The sequence below is a fragment of the Alnus glutinosa genome, chromosome 11, assembly GCF_958979055.1.
Source record: "Alnus glutinosa chromosome 11, dhAlnGlut1.1, whole genome shotgun sequence".
Classification (NCBI taxonomy): Eukaryota; Viridiplantae; Streptophyta; class Magnoliopsida; order Fagales; family Betulaceae; genus Alnus; species Alnus glutinosa.
In genome coordinates, this window is record NC_084896.1 from 13,590,702 (window position 1) to 13,610,721 (window position 20,020).

Here is a 20,020-nt window from a genome sequence, read left to right on the forward strand (position 1 = left end):
AAAATCATATAGAGCATACCACTATAGATAAGATGCGTCTTGCAAATCTTTTTTCTGTTTCAATTGGATCCTGTCAATTTATTCAACAAAATGTCACAAATATTAATTGCACAATCAACAAACCACTAAAATTATTGTTACAAACTGCACACCTCAACTGAACATGAAAGACAAATGCGGCCGACTACTGTGTCCAATGATGATGGATCTAACAGGTCAAAGACATCAAAGTCTGAATCCCCATCCTGCAACCCCGATATTTTAAAATTTAATGTCAAAGAAAAAGAGAAAACAAAAGCATATAAATAAAAAATAAATATAAAACAAATAATATTCTGCTACAGCTACGACACCTATCGCGTAAATGTGAAACAAAAGCATCAAGCAGTTAGCTTACTCAAACCATATTTGAACGAACAGCTCAATACTTAACCATGTCCAGTAAATCAAGCATATTGGAAAATGCAATTGAAAAAAATGACATAATTTTAAATTTATGAGGTTCACTTTTTACATAGATATTGAAGTATAACCTTCTCTTATGATCATGCAATAACAGTATTGATAGCTATCATAATATAATCTGAAACTCATGACCATTGTAGGCCATCTAAGGCCTCTTTTAGAAATATTAAAGCGTTAGGAATAATCAATCATTCACTAGATAAACAAAAGAAAGGAAAGTGCCTTATTTCTCAATCTTCTGACAGCCACGAAGCATTTGCGCTTCACTGCAAGACTTTTATTCTTACTAGTAATTTTACCTAGGGGAAAAAACACTTACTACCCCAGAACTTATAACCCATTTGCATTTAAGCTGCCAAACTTTAAAAAGAGACACTGGAACCGTTCCAACTACCACTTCGTTGCAAGATATACCTCTGTTAGCATCTGGTGTTGAAATAGACGAAAAATACCACACGTAACACACACAAGACTTTGTTTTTACTTAAACTGCCCAAATTCCCCCAAAAACTCTTCTAAAAGAACTAAAGAGATGGTTGAACCATCCCCACAGCCTTGCGGAGTGGTTCTACAACCTTGACACTGGTCAGGGGGTGGCTAAGGCACCCTCAAAACTGGTGAGGGGGTGGCTGGTAGAGGTGGTTCAGCCACCCCTCGGCCTTTATTTTTTTCTACTATTCTTTTTTCAGCTTTTTTTTATTTATTTTTTAGGGATAATTGAAGTATTTCAAGTCAAAAATTAACACGTGCGCACCACGTGTGGCATTTTCCGTTAATTTTAATGCAGATGCTGACCCAGAGTGTAAGTTACAACGGAGGGATAAATTGAAGGGGTCAAGAGTCACTTTTTAAAATTGGCAGTCTAAGTGCAATTGTGGTGTAAGTTTGGGAGGCCAAGTGTATTTTTCTCTTTTACCCAAATCCGCATTCCTAACCATTAAAATGCAGCAACACATTGTAATAACACGTCATTGTGGCAAGTTATATTTCTTTTCCTTTTTGAATTTTTAACCAAAAGGAGCTAACCAATCTGTTTCTTGCAATGTTTTGGCCACGACTATCAGCGCGCAACAACAAGTGACGGTGCGTGAGATTGGTATTAGAGGTGTATCCTTACATGGGATTTATCTACAAAAGCTAAATAATTTGTGATTCATACAGAGATTGGTGTTGGTAGCGTACAATTAGCAGAGAGAAGTAGAGGAAATTTCATAGCGCTGGTCTTGAGAAGGCTGAGCCGATGGCTAAGGAATTTGATGGAGGCGTTGCATAAAGGAGGGGATTTGAAGGAGTTTTGTAGGACCTACAGAGTGGGCAATACGGTGTACATCTTGTAGCGTTGAGGCAATAATCATGGAAGATTTTTGGAGTTATCAGAATATGGGGGTGGAAGGCAGCATAGTTTCGTGATTGTACTAGAGGGGAGGGAAGCAGGTGGGCTAGTTGCCTAATTTTTTTTTTTTATAAGTAATTTCAAATTCATCAATAAAGCGCAAAGGGGCGCAACCCTAATATACGGGAAGTATACAAGAACGCCCCTAAAAGGGAGGAACAAGTAATAAATTTAGAAAGTCTACAAAAGTAAAAACACCTAGGTGGCAAAGATGGGACGCTAACCAAAGAAATAACGTGTTAAGCACACGCTTCCTTAACACTACCATTACAGTCTCTACATCTACAAAAAGCCTCGCATTCCGCTCCCGCCAAATGCTCCACAAAACACAGTGAGGAACTAACCGCCAAGCTTTTTTAGCTAGGCCATGCCCAAAAGACGCACCCCAAGTAGTCAACAAATCCAGCACCGTTTGTGGCATGACCCACTCAACTCCAAATAAAGAAAACATAAAGCTCCAAAGCTCACGGACGGTGTTGCAATGAAGTAACAGATGATCAATAGCCTCCCCCTTCCTTTTACACATACAACACCACTCAATAACCACAATATTCCTCTTTTGCAGATTGTCATGGATCAGTATTTTTCCTAAAGCTGCAGACCATACAAAGAACGCCACCCTTGTCGGAGCCTTAGCACACCATATATTCTTCCACGGAAATGAAGGGCCTTCTTTCCTACTAAGCACTTCATAATAGGACCTTACTTCAAATAAGCCCCTTGTAGAGGGATTCCAAACTAACCTATCACCCTCTCCTTGTCGAATCGAAGTGGAGTACAACTGCTCGAAGAAGGAAAGCACCATCTCCATCTCCCAGTCCTGGAGTTGCCGCGTAAAGAGAACATTTAGTTGAGGTGGCTAGAGGAATTTTTCTTTTCTTTTTTAAGCAATTTCATTATCATTAATTAAGTGCAAATGGAAGCAACCCTACTACACAGGGAGTATACAAGCACCCCTAATTTAAAGAAAAAGAAGAATAAAATTCAAAAAATCTGCAAAACTAGAAACAAGCAAATTATGATGTGCAGATATCCACGTATATAGTGTTGAACACAATCTTCCGCATCTCTGTCACTGAATTCTCTAGATCTTCAAAAGCTCTGAGCATTCCTCTCTCACCAAAGACACCACATTAAAGACAATAGAGCCAACCTCCATATTTTCATCATTGTACCACGCCTAACCTGACCTCACCAACTGACCAACAAATCAATCTCCCGTCTAAGCATAACCCACTCTACACCAATTAGATCAAGCATGGAACTCCATAATTCTCTTTTTATGTCACAATGAGCAGTAAGTGATCAATGGAGTCCCCACTCTTCTTACACATGCAACACCATTGAACTCGGAGTTCCAGAACCCACGCTCAAACCCGAATTGGGTGCAGGCTTAACCAAAGAACCCAAGCCCGGAGTGGGTTTGGGTTTAAATGTTTTTAAATGAAACTTAGGGCTAAGCTTACACTTAGGGGCCCAAGATCTCCTTCCGATCTGCCGCCTAACAAAGGCGGGCTTATGATTCAGCCCAACATCAATGCTACCCAAAACCTTCAACCTTTCCAAAAGCATCAGCATAGCCCTATCCATCTCAACTTTTTTGATAGGTAATCAGAGAAATTTTATGAAACGCGTAAGCGCCCCTAAGCATACAAGAAGTATATAAAATGACAAAAAAAAAGAAAAGGCAAAAAACAGAGAAACAAGTAAAAAACCCACAAAGACCCAACCCAGCAAAATAGAATAGAAACTTCTCTATCATTATGATCACGTCCAAGATGAAGAACCACACAATTTTAGGCCTTTCAACAATTCAAAATATAAATCCCAAGGATCCCTTTCAAGTAGCTAGCAATCCTCTACATGGGCCCAAATTCACCTACTCTAGGTGGGGAGACAGACTATTAAATTTTTTTTTTTTAATTTTTTTTTTTTATTATTTCTGCTAGGAAAAGCATAGAAACCTCACATGAAGGTGCTAAACAGAAAGCTAAAAGGCCTGAAGACCCAGGTTAATTGCAAGCTGAAATGCCTACACAAGAAGCTGAATTGCTAAAAGACCAAGCCGAGAAGACAGGTCTAAAAGGACAATACACAGGTAAGTCAAGACAGCAAGCTGAAAACTCAACCAGAAACGGTAGATGAGAGATTTTTTTGTATGAATAATAATAATAATAATATTATTGAAAGAATATAGCAAAGCTCTCGTACACGAAAAATATACAAGAGAGCTGAATACCCTAAAGACTTCTACAATCTAAAAAACAAATCAAATCTACCAAACTCATTGAGTCAAAATTAGGAATATGTACTATTACCCATTCCAAAAGAGATCTCAGATGAGGATTTTTGAGAAAGTACATTAGACTCGCTTTCCTCAAAGAGGTGCCGATTCCTCTTGTAGATAGAGAATTGTCAACGATTACTTGAAAAGGAAAAGTTTGAACAGAGAGCAAGGAAGCAATAAGGCTATTTTACAAATCATTTGGTATTTAAGGGAGTAATTTTTTTCCTTTCGGACAAGGACGAGAACCCTAAACACACGACCAACCAATTAAATGTTGTATCGTGCTAGCGCATAGGTAAATTCCAAGTGTTTGAATTGTCCCTCTAGCAAACACCAGGTAAGCCTAGGGATTCAAACCTCAACCAACAATTTGGGGAGTACACCAACTCACCAATCAAGGCAGCCCCATCAGAAAGTTAGTAGTTGTTTGTTTATTACTTAATTCATTTTTTTTATGAATACATAGGAAGTATGCAAGAAAAAAAGAGAGCACAAAAATCTACAGAGTTAGAGATATCGAGAAGGACATTATCAGAGATCCATTCGAAGAGGGATTTAAGAAAACAAAGTTGTAGATCTGAGCTCGTCTTCTCACAATCATCGAAACTTCAAACATTCATTTCTCTCCAAATGCACCATATTAAACATAAAGAGATTACATTCCAAACAATATTAATATCATTCTAGCTAAACCTTCTTTTCCAACATGCTAGGAGCTCCACCACCCATCTAGGCATAACTCACTCAACTCCAAGCATCCGAAAAACCAATTTCCACAAGTCTCTCCCAAAATCACATTGAAGAATGCGGTGATCAAGAATTCCTCAACCCTTTTTGCATATACAATACCAATCCATTACTGTAATGTGATGCTTGCAAAGATTATCCATAGTGAGAATTTTTCCTAAAGATGTTGACCACTTGAAGAAAGCCACCCCCAAAGGAGCCTTACTCCTACAGCTGCTCTTCCAAGGGAAAGAGTAGTCAACATTGGGAAGGAGAACTTTGTAAAAAGTTAAACTCAAAAGATTGTATTTTTGAATGAACCCAACAAACACTTATCTTCATCTCCCCAACTCATTCTAACAGAATATAGAGCATTGAAAAAATAATAAACTGAATCCACCTCCCAATCATGCACCAATCTAATAAAATTCATTTCCCAATGCACCTTGTCATTGTGAGCAAACATATGGTCAGCCAATAGAGCATCCCTTTCCCATGGAATACAAAATAATTCCATAAAGGATTCCTTCAAAGGACGATCCCTAGAGCAAACACCGAGTCAAAACTTGGTCCAAGAGCCATCACCCACCTCGATAGTTACAAAACTAGAGAAGTCATCATAGCTCCTCCTAATATGTTTCCATAAACTCACCCCATAAGACCCGGTGGCAACATTAGAGCAGCAACTACCCACCACTGATACGTTCAGAATCTTAGGGCTTACGTGGCAGCACACGTGGCAGTACCGAATCCCCAAGACAACAATGAATACGGAGTAGAATCTCCATATATTATTTCCCTATATATTTTAGCTAATAAGGAATGTATTTCCACTAGTTTATTTCCTTCTAAGTTAATTTTTCCTGCATGATGTAATGACGACTAAACCTAATGGTTATGTCTTATGACCTAGCCATCTTCTATATAAGTTTAACCCTAATGAATAAAATTTCAGGCTGAATATTATGAAAACCTATAACTTTTGTTGGTATCTTAGAGGTCACGGCTCCCTCAAAGTAGCCATTGGAGATCACGGTTCTCTCGAAGTAGCCCATATCCTTTTTCTTTGTTCTTTTTATTATTTGATTACATCAAGTGGTATCAGAACCAGGTTGATTGTTTTCTACAACAATCTCTGACCCACACCATCACCATGTCTTTCTGGAATGAAGAGGAACGAACAAGGCTAGATAAGATGCAGTCAGAATTCCTCGCGTGGAAAGAGGAATCTAGCAAACAAATGGAGGAGATGAGGAAAAAAATTGGAAGTTTTTTTTCCACCACGCACCTCTCCGGTGAGCCAAGCCCCACCTTTACAACCTACCCCGCCAGCTAAGTTCACAATCAAATTTGTTGTAGTAGGCGATCTTGGACAGACTGGGTGGACCAACTCAACCCTCCAACACATAGCAAAGTCGAACTACGACATGTTGCTCCTGCAAGGAGACTTATCATATAATTCTAATACTACTCATCAGATGGGAGAAAGAGTCGGTTGAGATGAAGGCAGCCATGGAAGGGTTGCTCTACCAAGCTCGCGTGGATGTTGTTTTTGTTGGACTTCTTGTAGCGGCTAGTCCAATGCAGGTTGTCGTCGACAGTTTTCTACCTAGCAACCAGCTTGAGCCAAAACCAAAGAAGCTGAAGGATGGGTCTGCCAGGCCAAGAGAGTTCATGTCTCTCTATCCAGAAGGGGCTGAAAACATCAAGGGTGTGCTAAAACAAAATGTGAAGGAGAAGGAAGAATGGATGGAGCAAAGGTTGGAAGAGTAGGATGTGATTTTTGCTTGGTTCAGGAAGAGAAAAAAAGAAAACACGGATCCTTGTGTTCGGGATTTTATCGCTGGATTGGAATTCATAACTGTGCTTTTATGGCCCCTCATTGCCGCATGTATCAAGACCGGACGGCCCCAGATTGCAAGACATGCCATTGAACTTGCTAAAACCAGGTTGCTAAAAGACAACTGGCCTGAATATTATGACAGAAAGCTTGGTCGATACATTGGGAAGCAGACTCGTAAATTCCAAACCTGGTTGATAGCTCGATACTTGGTTGCAAAGATGATGCTTGGAAATCCATCTCATCTGGGCTTGATATCACTCGAGGAAGACATGATCAAGGCTCAATTTCCATAATTCTTCCTTGGGGACAAGGAAGAGGTTAGAGGAGAAGGATGATACGTTCAGAATTTTAGGGCTTACGTGGCAGCACACGTAGTAGTACCGAATCCCCAAGACAGCAGTGAATAAGGAGTAGAATCTACATATATTATTCCCCTATATGTTTTAGCTAATAAGGAATGTATTTCCACTAGTTTGTTTCCTTCCTAGTTAATTTTCCTGCATGATGTAATGACGGCTAGACCAAATGTTTATGTCTTATGACCTAGCTATCTTCTATATAAGTGTAACCCTAATAAATAAAATGTCAGGCTGAATATTATGAAAACCTAGAACCTTTGTTAGTATCTCGGAGGTCACGGCTCTCTTGATGTAGCCCATATCCTTTTTCTTTGTTCTTTTTATTATTTGATTGTATCAATCACACTACCATATGTTTTATCCATGACTTGTCGCCAAAAAGCATCTCTCTCCATAGCATGCCTCTATTACCACTACCCAAAATGCCTGAAAGTGAGCAAACTCCTAATCCCCAAATCTTCAAGATTAAGGGGAGTACAAACCTTCTTCCAATTAACAGGATGGAACTTAGACTTGTATCCAAGTCCAATTAGCAACACCAATTGCGATAGGGAAGAAAGAAAGGAAATATGTAGGCAAGTTGGAAAGTGTACTCTTAATCAACGTTAACCGACCACCCTTGGATAAATAGAGTATTTTCCACCACGCTAATCTTCTCTCCATTTCATCAATAGTTGTATCTCAAATAAATTTAGCCTTGAAAGGAGCACCTACAGGGAGAGGGAGGCCCAATTACTTCACATAATTACTTAGGTTTAGTTTAAGTTTTGGTTGGTTATTAAAGTTTTTTTCCTTTTTCTAGTATGAGGTTTAATGTTTTCCGTTCATATTACGATTTTACTTTGATGTAAGTCTTGCAGCCTTGTAAACATTTAGAGAGACAATTGGATTAATAATAGTACACAATATTTTGCTCTCTTTTAATGGTGAGACCGCATTAAAATTCTTCTATAAGCCCTTCATGAGACTCCAAGTTTTCTTAATTCTTTCTTCTACTTTCGATTGAATTTTTGAGCCACATCCAAATCTCAATTTTCTTGTGTTATCTCCACCACAAATCATGCCTAATTTCTGAAGTATTCTTCTTAAACACATCGCCCTAATATCTTAAGTCTTTTGGTCCACGTAAATAGTGTAGGGAACCCTAATCTTCGAATTAAAGGGCCTTCCTCTTATGTAACCTTCTTATTTGGACTAAAAAATAATATTTTCAAGCGCATCAACTTAATATTGCAACTGAACCAATTGACAACTCACTTCAGCAAGTGGGAATTTAGGGTTGCTGACTTGCATCAACATTCACGTATGATCTTTTATTTCTCTAGGGTCAACGCATTCCACCTCAAAGAAATCTTAACTTTCCAAAACTAGAAAGAGAAAATGCTAGACTTCTCTTTGTAAAAGAATATACTTAAATGCTATTTTTCCTTTGCTTTGTTTGGGCAAGGCTCTTCTTTTTGTCTTAATCATCCTTGTCCACTGTAACTATTAGGGTTCCTGAATGCCTCAACAACAATCTCATCTCTTCACTATGTTATTGTCATAAAATATTAAAATTACAGGTTACAAACTGAAAATAGCGGTTTTGTACTTCTAAATGAATAATATATGGAAGCTTTGAGGCGTAGGAAAGGCAAGGCACACATGGTGTAAGGTTGGGGTCTTCCGATGATTTTGGTTAGAGGGTTTGGGTTTTTGAGAGTTGTTGGGTTTTCTTTCTTGTTGTAGGTTGCTTTGATAGTTCATGTGTACTTAGGGGGCGCCTTACACTTTTTTTATTTGATAAGTAGAGAATTTTATAAAAAGCGTAAAAGGCGCCCCTAAGCATACAGGAAGTATACAAAGAGGAAACCAAAATAGGAGAGAGAGAGAGAGAGAGAGAGGGGAGGGAGGAAAAACACCCGAAAAACCCAAATACAGGAGAAAACCCAAAAACCCCTACAAAACCAGCCCACAAAACCCAGAGACTAAAACATCACATTAGAAGCCTTTTTGCCTTGCCCCGGCTAGAACCAAAATCCCTAGCATCGTAATTAATTGTGCACTCTAGGTTCTTCACTTCACGACACCCTTTAAATTTAGGAGGGGAGACTGGAGCCTCTAGACGATGCTCCGCATCAAATAGAGCCATGAAGTCTAGAAGCCCTTCTCACTCCCCTCGTGTGAGACCCCCAAAGTTTGAAAATAGAGGCTAAGATCAATTGCTGCCCTAAGAGGACCACCAAGCTCTTTAAGACCACCTCCCCCCGAAGAAACATCAACAAAGGCTACCCCGGGAGACACATCCACTTCTGAAGGAGAAGGGACCGTGCCCCTTGGGAGAAGAAAGCCACGCCAAAGAAAAGGCTGAAAACCCTCGTCTTGAGCAGGTGTAGACACTATCCCGTCCTTTAATGGTTCTAACAAGGGCTTGGTAGCAACCCCAAATGACAGCAAGGAAAAAGCTTTGGGAACACCGAAAGTCTCAAGAGCCTCCTCAAGCATATGCTTATCCAATTTGCTAACCTTATTCTTCCGAGAGTATTTAATCACGGCCTTGGATTCCTACGGGTAAATAGGCGCTCCAGACTCCGACATCACAGGGAGAGAAAAACGCAGCCTTTCACCAACTGCTGTCGCTTCTGATAAGCAAACACCGAAGGCAGGACCAAACCCATCTAGAGTCGGAGAAGGAGCCAGCAAATCGCAGTAAGTCTCAGATGAAGACGGCAACAAAGGACCCTCACCCAAAGCAGATCTCACCAAGGATGCCGAAGACAGCTCAACTGCAGAAAGCGTCGGGATGCAACCCACGGCTGATTGCTCTGGAGCAGCGGTAAACACCTCCACAAAAGCCGTCGGAGATGAGACCTTCAAAGAAGAAGGAGAGTGCACAGCAGACATCGAGCACTCACCTGATGAACAGCCTGAAGCAACGGCGCCCGCTGAAGCCACTGGGCCCAAGGTCGAACCTGGACTCGCTCTCAAACCTACAGAAGAAGCGTTGGAGCCCCGTACCTGATCAAAACCCGACAAGGAAGACTTCTTAGACCTACAGCCCACTCTACTAGACCTATCCCTAAAACGCCTCCAGCCCAACCCATAACCACTCTTAAGCAACCGACCCAACCCAAATCTACCCATTCTCCACTTCAGCCCAACAGAGGAGTGCAAGCCCAAAAAAAGCCTATGCTTACAAGCCCAACCAAGCCAGGCTTCAAAAAGACCAACAAGCTTCCTGAGAACCCCAAACTCCTCTGAGGCGTCACCATCACATTTCTTCGAGCATGCCAAACTGCCTCTTCTGAACACGAAACCCTCTGAAGAATCACCTTCACCCACTGCAGCCCGTTGCATGGAACACGCCAGACTGCACCCATAGGAACCTCGAATCTTGGAGCCACCAACAAGAGGGTCTTTACCCAGAGGATTAGAAGAAAAACACTCCATTGCGTAGCAGTCCACCGCCTGCCGAATCATCTCCTGCTCCTGACCCATCGGAATAAGCTTCTCCATCTCCCACTAGACCACAAGCACCAACTGAACCTGAGTCCCGTCAACTACGACAAGAGCCGGCGAGCGTACCACCTCAGCGAACGACAAAACGCCCGCTGCCTTTCCCAATATCTTCTCGGCCGGAGCGCCACTCGAAGATGACGACACCATCGTGGAACCAAAAAAAACCAACACTTTGCTCAACTCCCCAGAAACACGACCCCACCCTCGCCTGTCACAGCCTTCAGGGAACATTACCATTCCTCTCTGGCCACCCACATCGTAAACCGCCACCTCCAAGAACCAGCCGGAGCTACTACCACCTAACCAAACGATGGTCACCTTCGAACCCTCCCTGAAAGATTTCACGAGCAACTAGGAACCACAATCTCGCAGCACCTCTTCCACTATCAACAACAACCAAGCTACGCAACGCTCGCCCAACAGAACCCACCCCGAGAACCCATTCCTCTTTTCCACCACCCTCAACTCAACAAACCCTTTCACCACAGAGAAGGTAAAAGCTTTCGCTTGCACAAAGAATCCGTTCTCCATACCCAACCGCACAGGACAACCCCCGAGGGGGTTCGCAGCAGCCACTCGGCGTTCACATGACTGGAAACCAAGAGACGCAAGCTGATTAGATCGAACAAACTTTAAGGAGTGCAGAACCACTCTTTACTTGGTACTCCTAGACAAGTCAGGGAGAAAGAAAGGAGGAAGGGAGATATCTGAGGCTGAAGACTAATGGGACGCGCCTACACGCGCCACCACTGGGGAGAGGAGAGAGAAGAGAGCGTTTGTGGAAGAGTTGTTTTAATAAAACCTTTATTAATTATAAAAGAAAAAAATGAAAAATATATGGTAGCCAAAAAAGCTTACGCTTTTTATATCGAGCAACCTATTGTAAATGTGCTCTTTTTTACAATATCATAAATCTTTGATTGTGTATCAGTCTCTCTTGATAATTGCTAATCTCAAACAAAAGAAAAGGAAAACATGTCATACTTTATTAACTTCTAGAGCATGAACTACTTTTCAAAAAGTGACGACAGTTTTTGCATTGATATATCTGCGTATCAAAACCTCAATAAATCTGTTTGACAACAAACAACTAAAACCTTAATTCCCACAAATAGCTTCTCTAGCCGCCCAAAAACTCTGGACATTCTGATTTCATAAATTATATAGCTGTTAAATAACACCTAGCAATAGAGGTCTACAAATGTTTGAGCACATGATTTTGCCATCTGCTTTAACATTTGATTTAAATTATCCCTCTAACACTTGATTGTGAATCAACAACTTTTCCAAACATTTCAAACTACCTGTTAGGAGAATCAAAGTTGGCATATGCACTCCATATAACATTTCCAAGATACTTAGATGCAAATCTACATGTTTCCCCCCACTTAAACATGAAACATGAAATTTCCTATAGGTTTTCTACATAAATTCTCCTTCATATTCTGTCATTTCATTAATCTTTGCAGAACTCAGTCACATGCACATGATATATAAGGGGAACGAATGGGTATTTCATCAAAAAAAATTTATATATAAATAAGCCAATCTCATAAAGAAGCGCAGAGGAGCACAAGCCAAGTACACAAGAAGTATACACGATAAACACCCAATTAAGAAAAAGTACACATATCAAGAAATTATAAGAAATTGGTAAAAAAAAAAAAAATTGATTCAAAGTTTTTTGAAATAAATTATTGTAAACTAATCAATATGAAAATTAATATAATGATGAAGGTTACTTACCCCTATAATAAATTCAAGGAGATCAATCTCACAATATCCAATGAGATTGTTGCGGGACAATCTATTGGTCTGCATAAAATTGGAAAAGAAAATTAATAAGATAAATCAAACTATACAAACATAATACCAAAACTTCTGCAAAATTCAAAAAAAAAAAAAAAAAAACTATATCACCGGAAACACTGAAGCATCAACACCACGCAGCATACAATTATACTCATAAACTATAGGAACATCTACATCTCATGTACCCAATGTGAGCAAGAGAAGTGATCAACACATGTCCAGTACAAAAAAAAAATCTTTTGCAAAATGTCCATGCTGCTTAGACAGAAAACTAAGTGTTTAAATAGCTAACCCTGCCTCAGACAAAGGAAATGAAGAATTTTTAAAAAGTTATAATAACAAAATAAAATTCAGATCAAAGACGAAACAGGCTAACCCTATAAAATATGAATTAAAAAGGTCAAACCACAAATGTGAGCACTGTGTTGCTATATTGTGCAACTGTACTTAGCATAACTGCAGCAATCTATGTAACAACAAAGCTACTTGGGTTTTTGCCTTTTCTAAGATGGCACATGGTAATACCCATTTTTTGTACAAGGGTTCGACTGTGTTCGAGGCTATCATCGTCAGTGATGATAAGAAGGCAGCGGGTCCTAGCTCAAGCTTGAGCATCAAAGGTACGAGGGAATTAAACAGATTAGCTTGTTCTGTTAATTATGACGTACATAGTGGCAGCACCTCACGTGGTAGGTGCAAAGGCAGGGCTTATGGTGGTTTTTATGAAGCCTAAAATCCTCTCTTAGAATGTTAGAGGGTTAAATGAGGGTGACAAGCGGTTGAAAGTCAGAAATTTATTAAGGCAATGGAAGGCTGACATTATTTGCTTGCAAGAAACTAAACTGGATTTTGTGTCTAATAGTTTAGTGAGAAGTCTGTGGGGTTCTCACTTTGTTGATTGGTGCTATTTAGCTTCTCGCGGGGCCTCTGGTGGTATTTTGATTATGTGGGATAGAAGGATTGTAGAGAAGATTGAAGTGTATGTGGGTGAGTTTGTTGTTGCATGCTCTTTCAGAAGCGTTGCTGATAATTTCTCTTGGGCTTTTGCTGGAGTCTACGGTCCTAACTTTGACTCTCTTAGAAGTTCTCTCTGGAATGAGTTGGCTGGCCTTTCTTCTTGGTGGGAGCTACCTTGGTGCATCGGGGGTGATTTAAATGTCATCGCTTTCCTGCTGAAAGATCTAGAGACGTTCGTCTTAATACGGCTATGATGGAGTTTTCGGACTTTATCTTTGAGCAGGATCTTATGGACCTTCCTCTTGTAGGAGGGCATTTTACGTGGTCTAATAATCAGGAGATTCCCTCTTGGTCTCGCCTTGATAGATTTCTTGTTTCTCCAGATTGGGAAGTCAAGTTTCCAGGTTCTCTTCAGAAAAGGCTTCCAAGACTGTGTTCTGATCATTTTCCTATTCTTCTTGATTGTGGTGGTGTTCATTGGGGTCCCAGACCGTTCAAGTTCGAGAATATGTGGCTAAAGGCTGAAGGGTTTGTGGATAGGGTGCGTTTGTGGTGGGAGTTCTATCGCTTTCAAGGCTCGCCCAGCTTCATCTTTTCTCAAAAGCTTAAGGCCTTGAAGATTGATCTCAAAAGATGGAACGATCAGGAGTTGGGTAATGTGGAATTCCGTAAGAAAATGCATATGGAAGAATTGTGTGCTCTTGATAGTTTGGAGGAACAACGGGGTTTAACTCCTGAAGAAAAGGCGAGGAAAAGTGGGGTCATCAGAGATTTGGAGAATTCTATTTACAGAAGGAGATTAGCTGGAGACATAAGTCTAGGGCTCTTTGGCTTAAAGAGGGTGATAAATGCACCAAATTCTTTCATCGAGTAGCCAATTCAAATAGGAGATCCAATTCCATTGAGTTACTCCCTATCAATGGTTCTATCTCTTCTGATCAGCAGGTTATTAGGGATCATGTTGCTCTATTTTAAAAATCTCTTTTTGCAGAACCTTTCAGTTGGAGGCCTAGATTGGATAACCTTGTTTTTGACAATTTGGATGCGGGTGAAGCCTCTTCCTTAGAACTTCATTTTGAGGAGAGGGAGGTCTTAGAGGTGGTTAAAGGTTTGAATCGTGATAAGGCTCCAGGTCCTGATGGGTTCACTCTTGCGTTCTTCCAAGATTGTTGGGAGGTGATCAAGACTGATCTCATGGGGGTATTCCAGGACTTCCACACTCATAGCAAGTTTGTCAAAAGCATTAATGCCACTTTTTTAGCCTTAATTCCGAAGAAGTTTGGGGCTATGGATCTTAAAGATTTTCGGCCTATTAGTCTTGTAAGTGGTGTCTACAAGATCATTGCGAAAGTTCTTGCTAATAGACTCAAAAGGGTGGTGGCGAAGATTATTTCGAATCCCCAAAATGCTTTTGTGAAAGGAAGGCAAATTCTTGATTCTCTTCTTATAGCGAATGAGTGTTTGGATAGCCGCATCAAATCAGGTGAGCCTGGGTTACTCTGTAAACTGGATATTGAGAAGGCTTATGATCATGTTAACTGGGATTTCTTATTGTATATGTTGAGAAGATGTGGCTTCGGGGAGAGATGGTGTTCTTGGATAGCGCATTGTATTTCATCGGTGCGTTTCTCGGTTTTGGTGAACGGCAACCCTTCTGGTTTTTTTAGCAGCTCTCGTGGTATCAGACAAGGTGATCCTCTGTCGCCTCTTTTGTTCGTCATTGTGATGGAGGCTTTCAGTAAGCTGTTCTCTATTTCTGTTCAAAGGGGCTTTCTCTCTGGCTTCTCTGTGGGCTCTAGAAGCAATGGAGTGATTAATGTTTCTCACCTTTTATTCGCAAACGATACATTAGTTTTCTGCGGGGCTAGTCCTGATCATCTTCTCTATCTTCGTATGTTATTACTGTCCTTTGAAGCTGTTTCAGGTTTGAAAATTAATTTGGATAAGTCAGTTTTGGTTCCTATGGGTATTGTGGATAATATGGATGATCTTGCTGGCATTTTGGGCTGTGGAGTCTCTTCTCTTCCTTTAAAGTATCTTGGTCTTCCATTGGGGGCTCCTTTTAAGGCTAAGACTTGCTGGGATGAGGTAGTTGGGAAGATCGAGAGACGACTGGCTAGCTAGAAGCGGTTGTATTTGTCGAAGGGTGGCAGAGTAACCCTGATAAAAAGCACTCTCTCTAATCTTCCTACGTACTTTCTATCTCTACTCCCTATTCCTTCCAGTGTTGCTAGTCGTATAGAGAAGTTGTATCAAGATTTCTTGTGGGGTGGCATAGGTGAAGAATTTAAATTTCATCTGGTTAATTGGTCCAAGGTTTGTTCCCCTATTTCAAGTGGTGGTTTGGGCATCAGGAATTTGAGGCTTTCCAATAAGGCTCTTTTAGGGAAGTGGCTGTGGCGCTATGTCCATGAAAGAGAGGCTTGGTGGAAATCTGTTGTGGATGCAAAGTATGGATCTACTCGGGATGGTTGGTGTTCTTTAGATCCCCCTGGGTCTCACGGAGTGGGGCTTTGGAAGAATATTAGGAAGGGATGGAGTTCGTTTTGCAACCATACCAGACTCATGTTGGGAAATGGATCTAGGATCCGTTTTTGGGATGATGTGTGATGTGGTGAGGTGCCTCTTAAGGAAGCTTTCCCAGTTTTGTATGACATTGCACGTGACAAGGATGCTCTTGTAGCAGACCATTTGGTTGTGGTGAGTGGGTCTTATCAGTGGGATGTTAGCTTTTTCCGAGCGGCCCACACCTAGGAGGTGGATGTTTTGGCCTCATTTTTCTCTTTGTTGTACTCATCCAGAGTGAATTATGATGGGGAGGATAAGCTATGGTGGTCTCCTTCTCACAAAGGGAAATTTGATCTTAGATCTTTTTATAAGGCTCTTGCTTGCAAAAAGGCTATTCATTTTCCTTGGAAAAGTATCTGGCGGACCAAGGTTCCTTTGAAAGTGGCTTTCTTTGCTTGGACGGCAGCGCATGGGAAGATCCTTACTTTGGACAATCTCAGGAAGAAGCGGGTCATAGTGATTGATAGATGCTGCATGTGAAAAATGAATGGGGAGTCAGTGGATCACCTTCTTCTCCATTGTGAGGTAGCACGCGCTCTATGGATCGCCATCTTTAGTCGCTTCAGTCTGTCTTGGGTTATGCCTCTTCGGGTGGTAGATTTATTCGCTTGCTGGTGGACGGGTGGTCGCTCCCGGAGTGCTGTCGTGTGGAAGATGGTCCCTTGTTGCCTTATGTGGTGCTTATGGAGGGAACGCAATGATAGGCAGTTTGAGGACAAAGAAAAAACCATTGAGGATCTCATCTCCTTTTTTCTTTCATTCTTTGTACTCTTGGTCGGCTGCGTTCCTCGCACCTTTAACATTTAATTTTAATGATTTCCTTGTATTGTTTTCTACTTTCTCTTAGATGCCTTTCTTGTGTACTTGATTGCGCTTTGCGCTTTGCGCTTTTTAATGATATTTCTCTTACTTATCAAAAAAAAAAAATAATGCATCCAAATTTTACAAATACTTTCAAACACCATTCATCCTTGTCCAGATAAAGACACCTATCTCTCCCAACCTCGTTTCATAAGGCACCAAACTTCTTCCATTATTGTAATTAGTACACATAACTGCATCAATAATTTTTTCTTCTTTTGTTGTTTACAGGCTTGAGTTTATAAATCAGAACTCTTCATCAACAAAAGCTCTCGCTTACCTCAAGGTAATGCATAACACTGCAATAACAAGGCATATCTCAAGATTAAAGAAAACTTATCGCATACCTCAAACACAGAAATCCTTGCAACATGAGGCCCATTTTTTTCCAAAAGAAGTTTCTTTTCCTGCTGAAGAAAGATAAAGTTATGCAGGAAGGTTAACTTACAACATGCAGTTTGATCATAGTAAGAACAATTTACAAATAAAGAAAAAAGAGCATCAACAGTGTGACGATGTGCCTGCACATGCGTGTATGTATGTATGCATGACAAAGAGATAAAGAGAGAGTGATGTAGGAAAAAGGCCGTGATACCAACTTTGATGTTAGAATTTCTGGACAGCAACTTGTTTTGGGATTTAGAATTGATTAGGGCTAGGATATTTGGTAGGAAATACTGAAATTTTTTGGACAATATGGATTTCTAATTGTGTAAGGAGAAAATAAAAATAAATAAAATTAAAAAACAAACAAACAAACAAAAAACTAACAAACCGTGGGATTTGAATGGCTATTTTTATGATGGAAACATTATCTCCAAAACAGTATTTTTGTATTTTGGGTTTGTTTTGGGAGTTAAAACGAATGGATAGTTTAGGGTTCTTGAGGATTGGATTTTAGGGAAATAACAGGTGTAAAATCATATCTAATCTTGGTTGGAATTTGATACAAATTGCTGGAAAATTGAAAGGAAAATAGGAAGAAGGAGGAGACAAGCCAAGGCCACACCTATTTTCCTAAGTATCACACTTGGGGTTTTCTTGGCATCAAACCTGAAAGAAGGATTGCATTACAAAAATCTCAAAGAAAGCTTCACAGCTATGAATTTTTGGCAAAACAAATTCCTCTCCTTTGAATTGAAAGCTTTACACCAATATTTATAGAAAAGTAAGCATAACTCTAATGAGAATTTCACTTAACCCAATAGAACCAGTAAACAAAATCCCAAAAACAATAATAAAATAAAAAATAGGGAAAATATCACTTAACCCCCCTAAATTGCCGCCACTTTTGCAATCACCCCCTTAAACTTCAAAAACTCTCAATTTAGTGTATCCCTTTTTTAATTTTTTTCAATATCACCCCTCCATTAGGATTTTCTATTATATCCTGTCAAAATTCCAAAAATATGCCCTTTTTTTTTTTATAAGCAAGCAAAATTTTATTAAAAAAAGTGTAATGCTCCCCTAAGTACACATGTAGTATTTAAAATATATATATATATATATATTAATGCAACTACAACGCAAGACTCTAATTCCAAGTATAAGTCTTGTGTGGCACAACTCTATCCGAAGTTTGTAGATAAGAAGTCTATCTCATCCGGTCTTATCCAGACTCCTAGTTCTAAGCTAGAGTCCTAAGTCTAATTGTATGCTAAATAGATGAGAGTTAAAGAGTCCTAGTTTCAGTATGTATAGGAGTCATAGTCTATTCTGAACTCTTGTAATTCTCCTATAAATATTCAATGAATGCTCAGCTATAGAGCACGGTTTTACAGCGTAATATACCTGTTCTATCACAAAGTATACCAAAAAAATAATTTACTCCCTATAGTCAAATTTCGTCCACTAACTTAACAGATTCCGTAAGTGTGACACTGACTTAAATCAGACACTTGCAAAATTTTATTTGCTCTGACATGTCACACTATCGGAATATATTAATCCAGGGGACAAAATATGGCTGTAGGGAGTAAATTATTTTTTTGGCATATCTTAGAGACATCTGAATTCATTTTGATACCATAGGGAACTAATTGTAAATCAGGTAAACCACAGGGCCTGATTTTGCATTTTTCCCTTTAATTTCAGAAATAGATTCCATTGTATAGAGGAGATTGGTAGCATCACAGGCTTCCCTATAAAAATTTGTAGGTGGTGAGGAAAAGCTAGTTGCGGTGTTCAAGCCTCTAATTTGATGTGTTACAGATAGAGACCTCTCTTCGGACTTCTTTAGCTAGTCTTAGTTGAACCACATCTTTCTTTCTTTTTTCCTTTAATCTTGGTTAAGTTGCTGCTGGTTCAGTTTTTTAAATTAGTCTTCATAAAGTAGAACAATTTGATAATTGGGGAATGGGCAGTAAAAGATGTCCACGGATTTTATTTTTACATTTTGGAGCCCCATTAGTTTTATTTTATATTTTGGAGTCCTTTTCTATTTTATTTTAGTCATTCTCTATTTGATTTAGTAGTTTTTTTCAATTTCTATTTTGTACGACCTTTTCTTTTAGTAAATTGTTATTCATTAAAAAAGAAATGGAAGTATATGGCTAACGAGTGGAAGGGATCCTTTGATGAAGTTGAAGAGGACAACACTTCAATGGTGAAGAAGGTCACATGGATAGCATGTTCGGCAAAGGAAGCCAAAGATTCGCACTTAGGAATTGAGGAAGGCTACATTAAGAAGCAATTTCTTCCAACTAATTGCATAATAGAATTGTATGAACAATTTTAAGGATTGTGGGAATGATATTTAAGTACAAAGTATACGAGCAAGTTTTATAACTCTAAGGGTGGTACTTAATGAAACTCATAAGCAACTTACTACCAGATATTTATCGGGTTTGAGACTTGCTAGACTAAGATGGTTGATGGATCGCTTTTTCAACCTCAAGGATGCATACAAACATGCTCTTCGAGTAGAATAAGATTTGACTCATTATAGGTGGCCTTTTATATCCCATTTGTATCCTATGCAACTACTTCAGCAAGCACAAGGAGTTCTGGCACTGTTTTGAGGAGGAAAACATGTCCAAGCAGCCCCAAAGACAAGCCCACAAGCTATCAGTACAAGCAAGACAACTTCAGAAGCCATTAGTGGGATTAGTAGGGCTGAAAAAGGGGAGTAACCAGCACGATTTGGCAGTCCTGGCTGTGCTGGAATTGCTCAACCATAATATCTCCCACAGCTGGGAAAATAAACTAGAAGACTAATATATATAGCTTATTAGACATTGTAAATACAAATA

General features: G+C 39.8%; 1 protein-coding gene across 2 annotated transcripts in view; it reads right to left on the reverse strand.

Moving 5' to 3' along the window:
• LOC133881042 (phosphatidylserine decarboxylase proenzyme 2-like) overlaps nucleotides 1-20,020 on the reverse strand; it is an 82,093-nt gene that overhangs the window by 53,156 nt on the left and 8,917 nt on the right. Inside the window, exons 4-7 of one of the 2 annotated variants that reach the window (XM_062320005.1) lie at nucleotides 17,117-17,176; nucleotides 12,318-12,386; nucleotides 153-245; nucleotides 20-70 (exon numbers count right to left, since the gene is read on the reverse strand). In XM_062320005.1, the coding sequence (XP_062175989.1) occupies nucleotides 20-70; nucleotides 153-245; nucleotides 12,318-12,386; nucleotides 17,117-17,176 (273 nt within the window). Of the gene's footprint in view, nucleotides 1-19; nucleotides 71-152; nucleotides 246-12,317; nucleotides 12,387-17,116; nucleotides 17,180-20,020 lie in introns of both variants that reach the window. The other variant, XM_062320004.1, reaches the window with a different exon arrangement.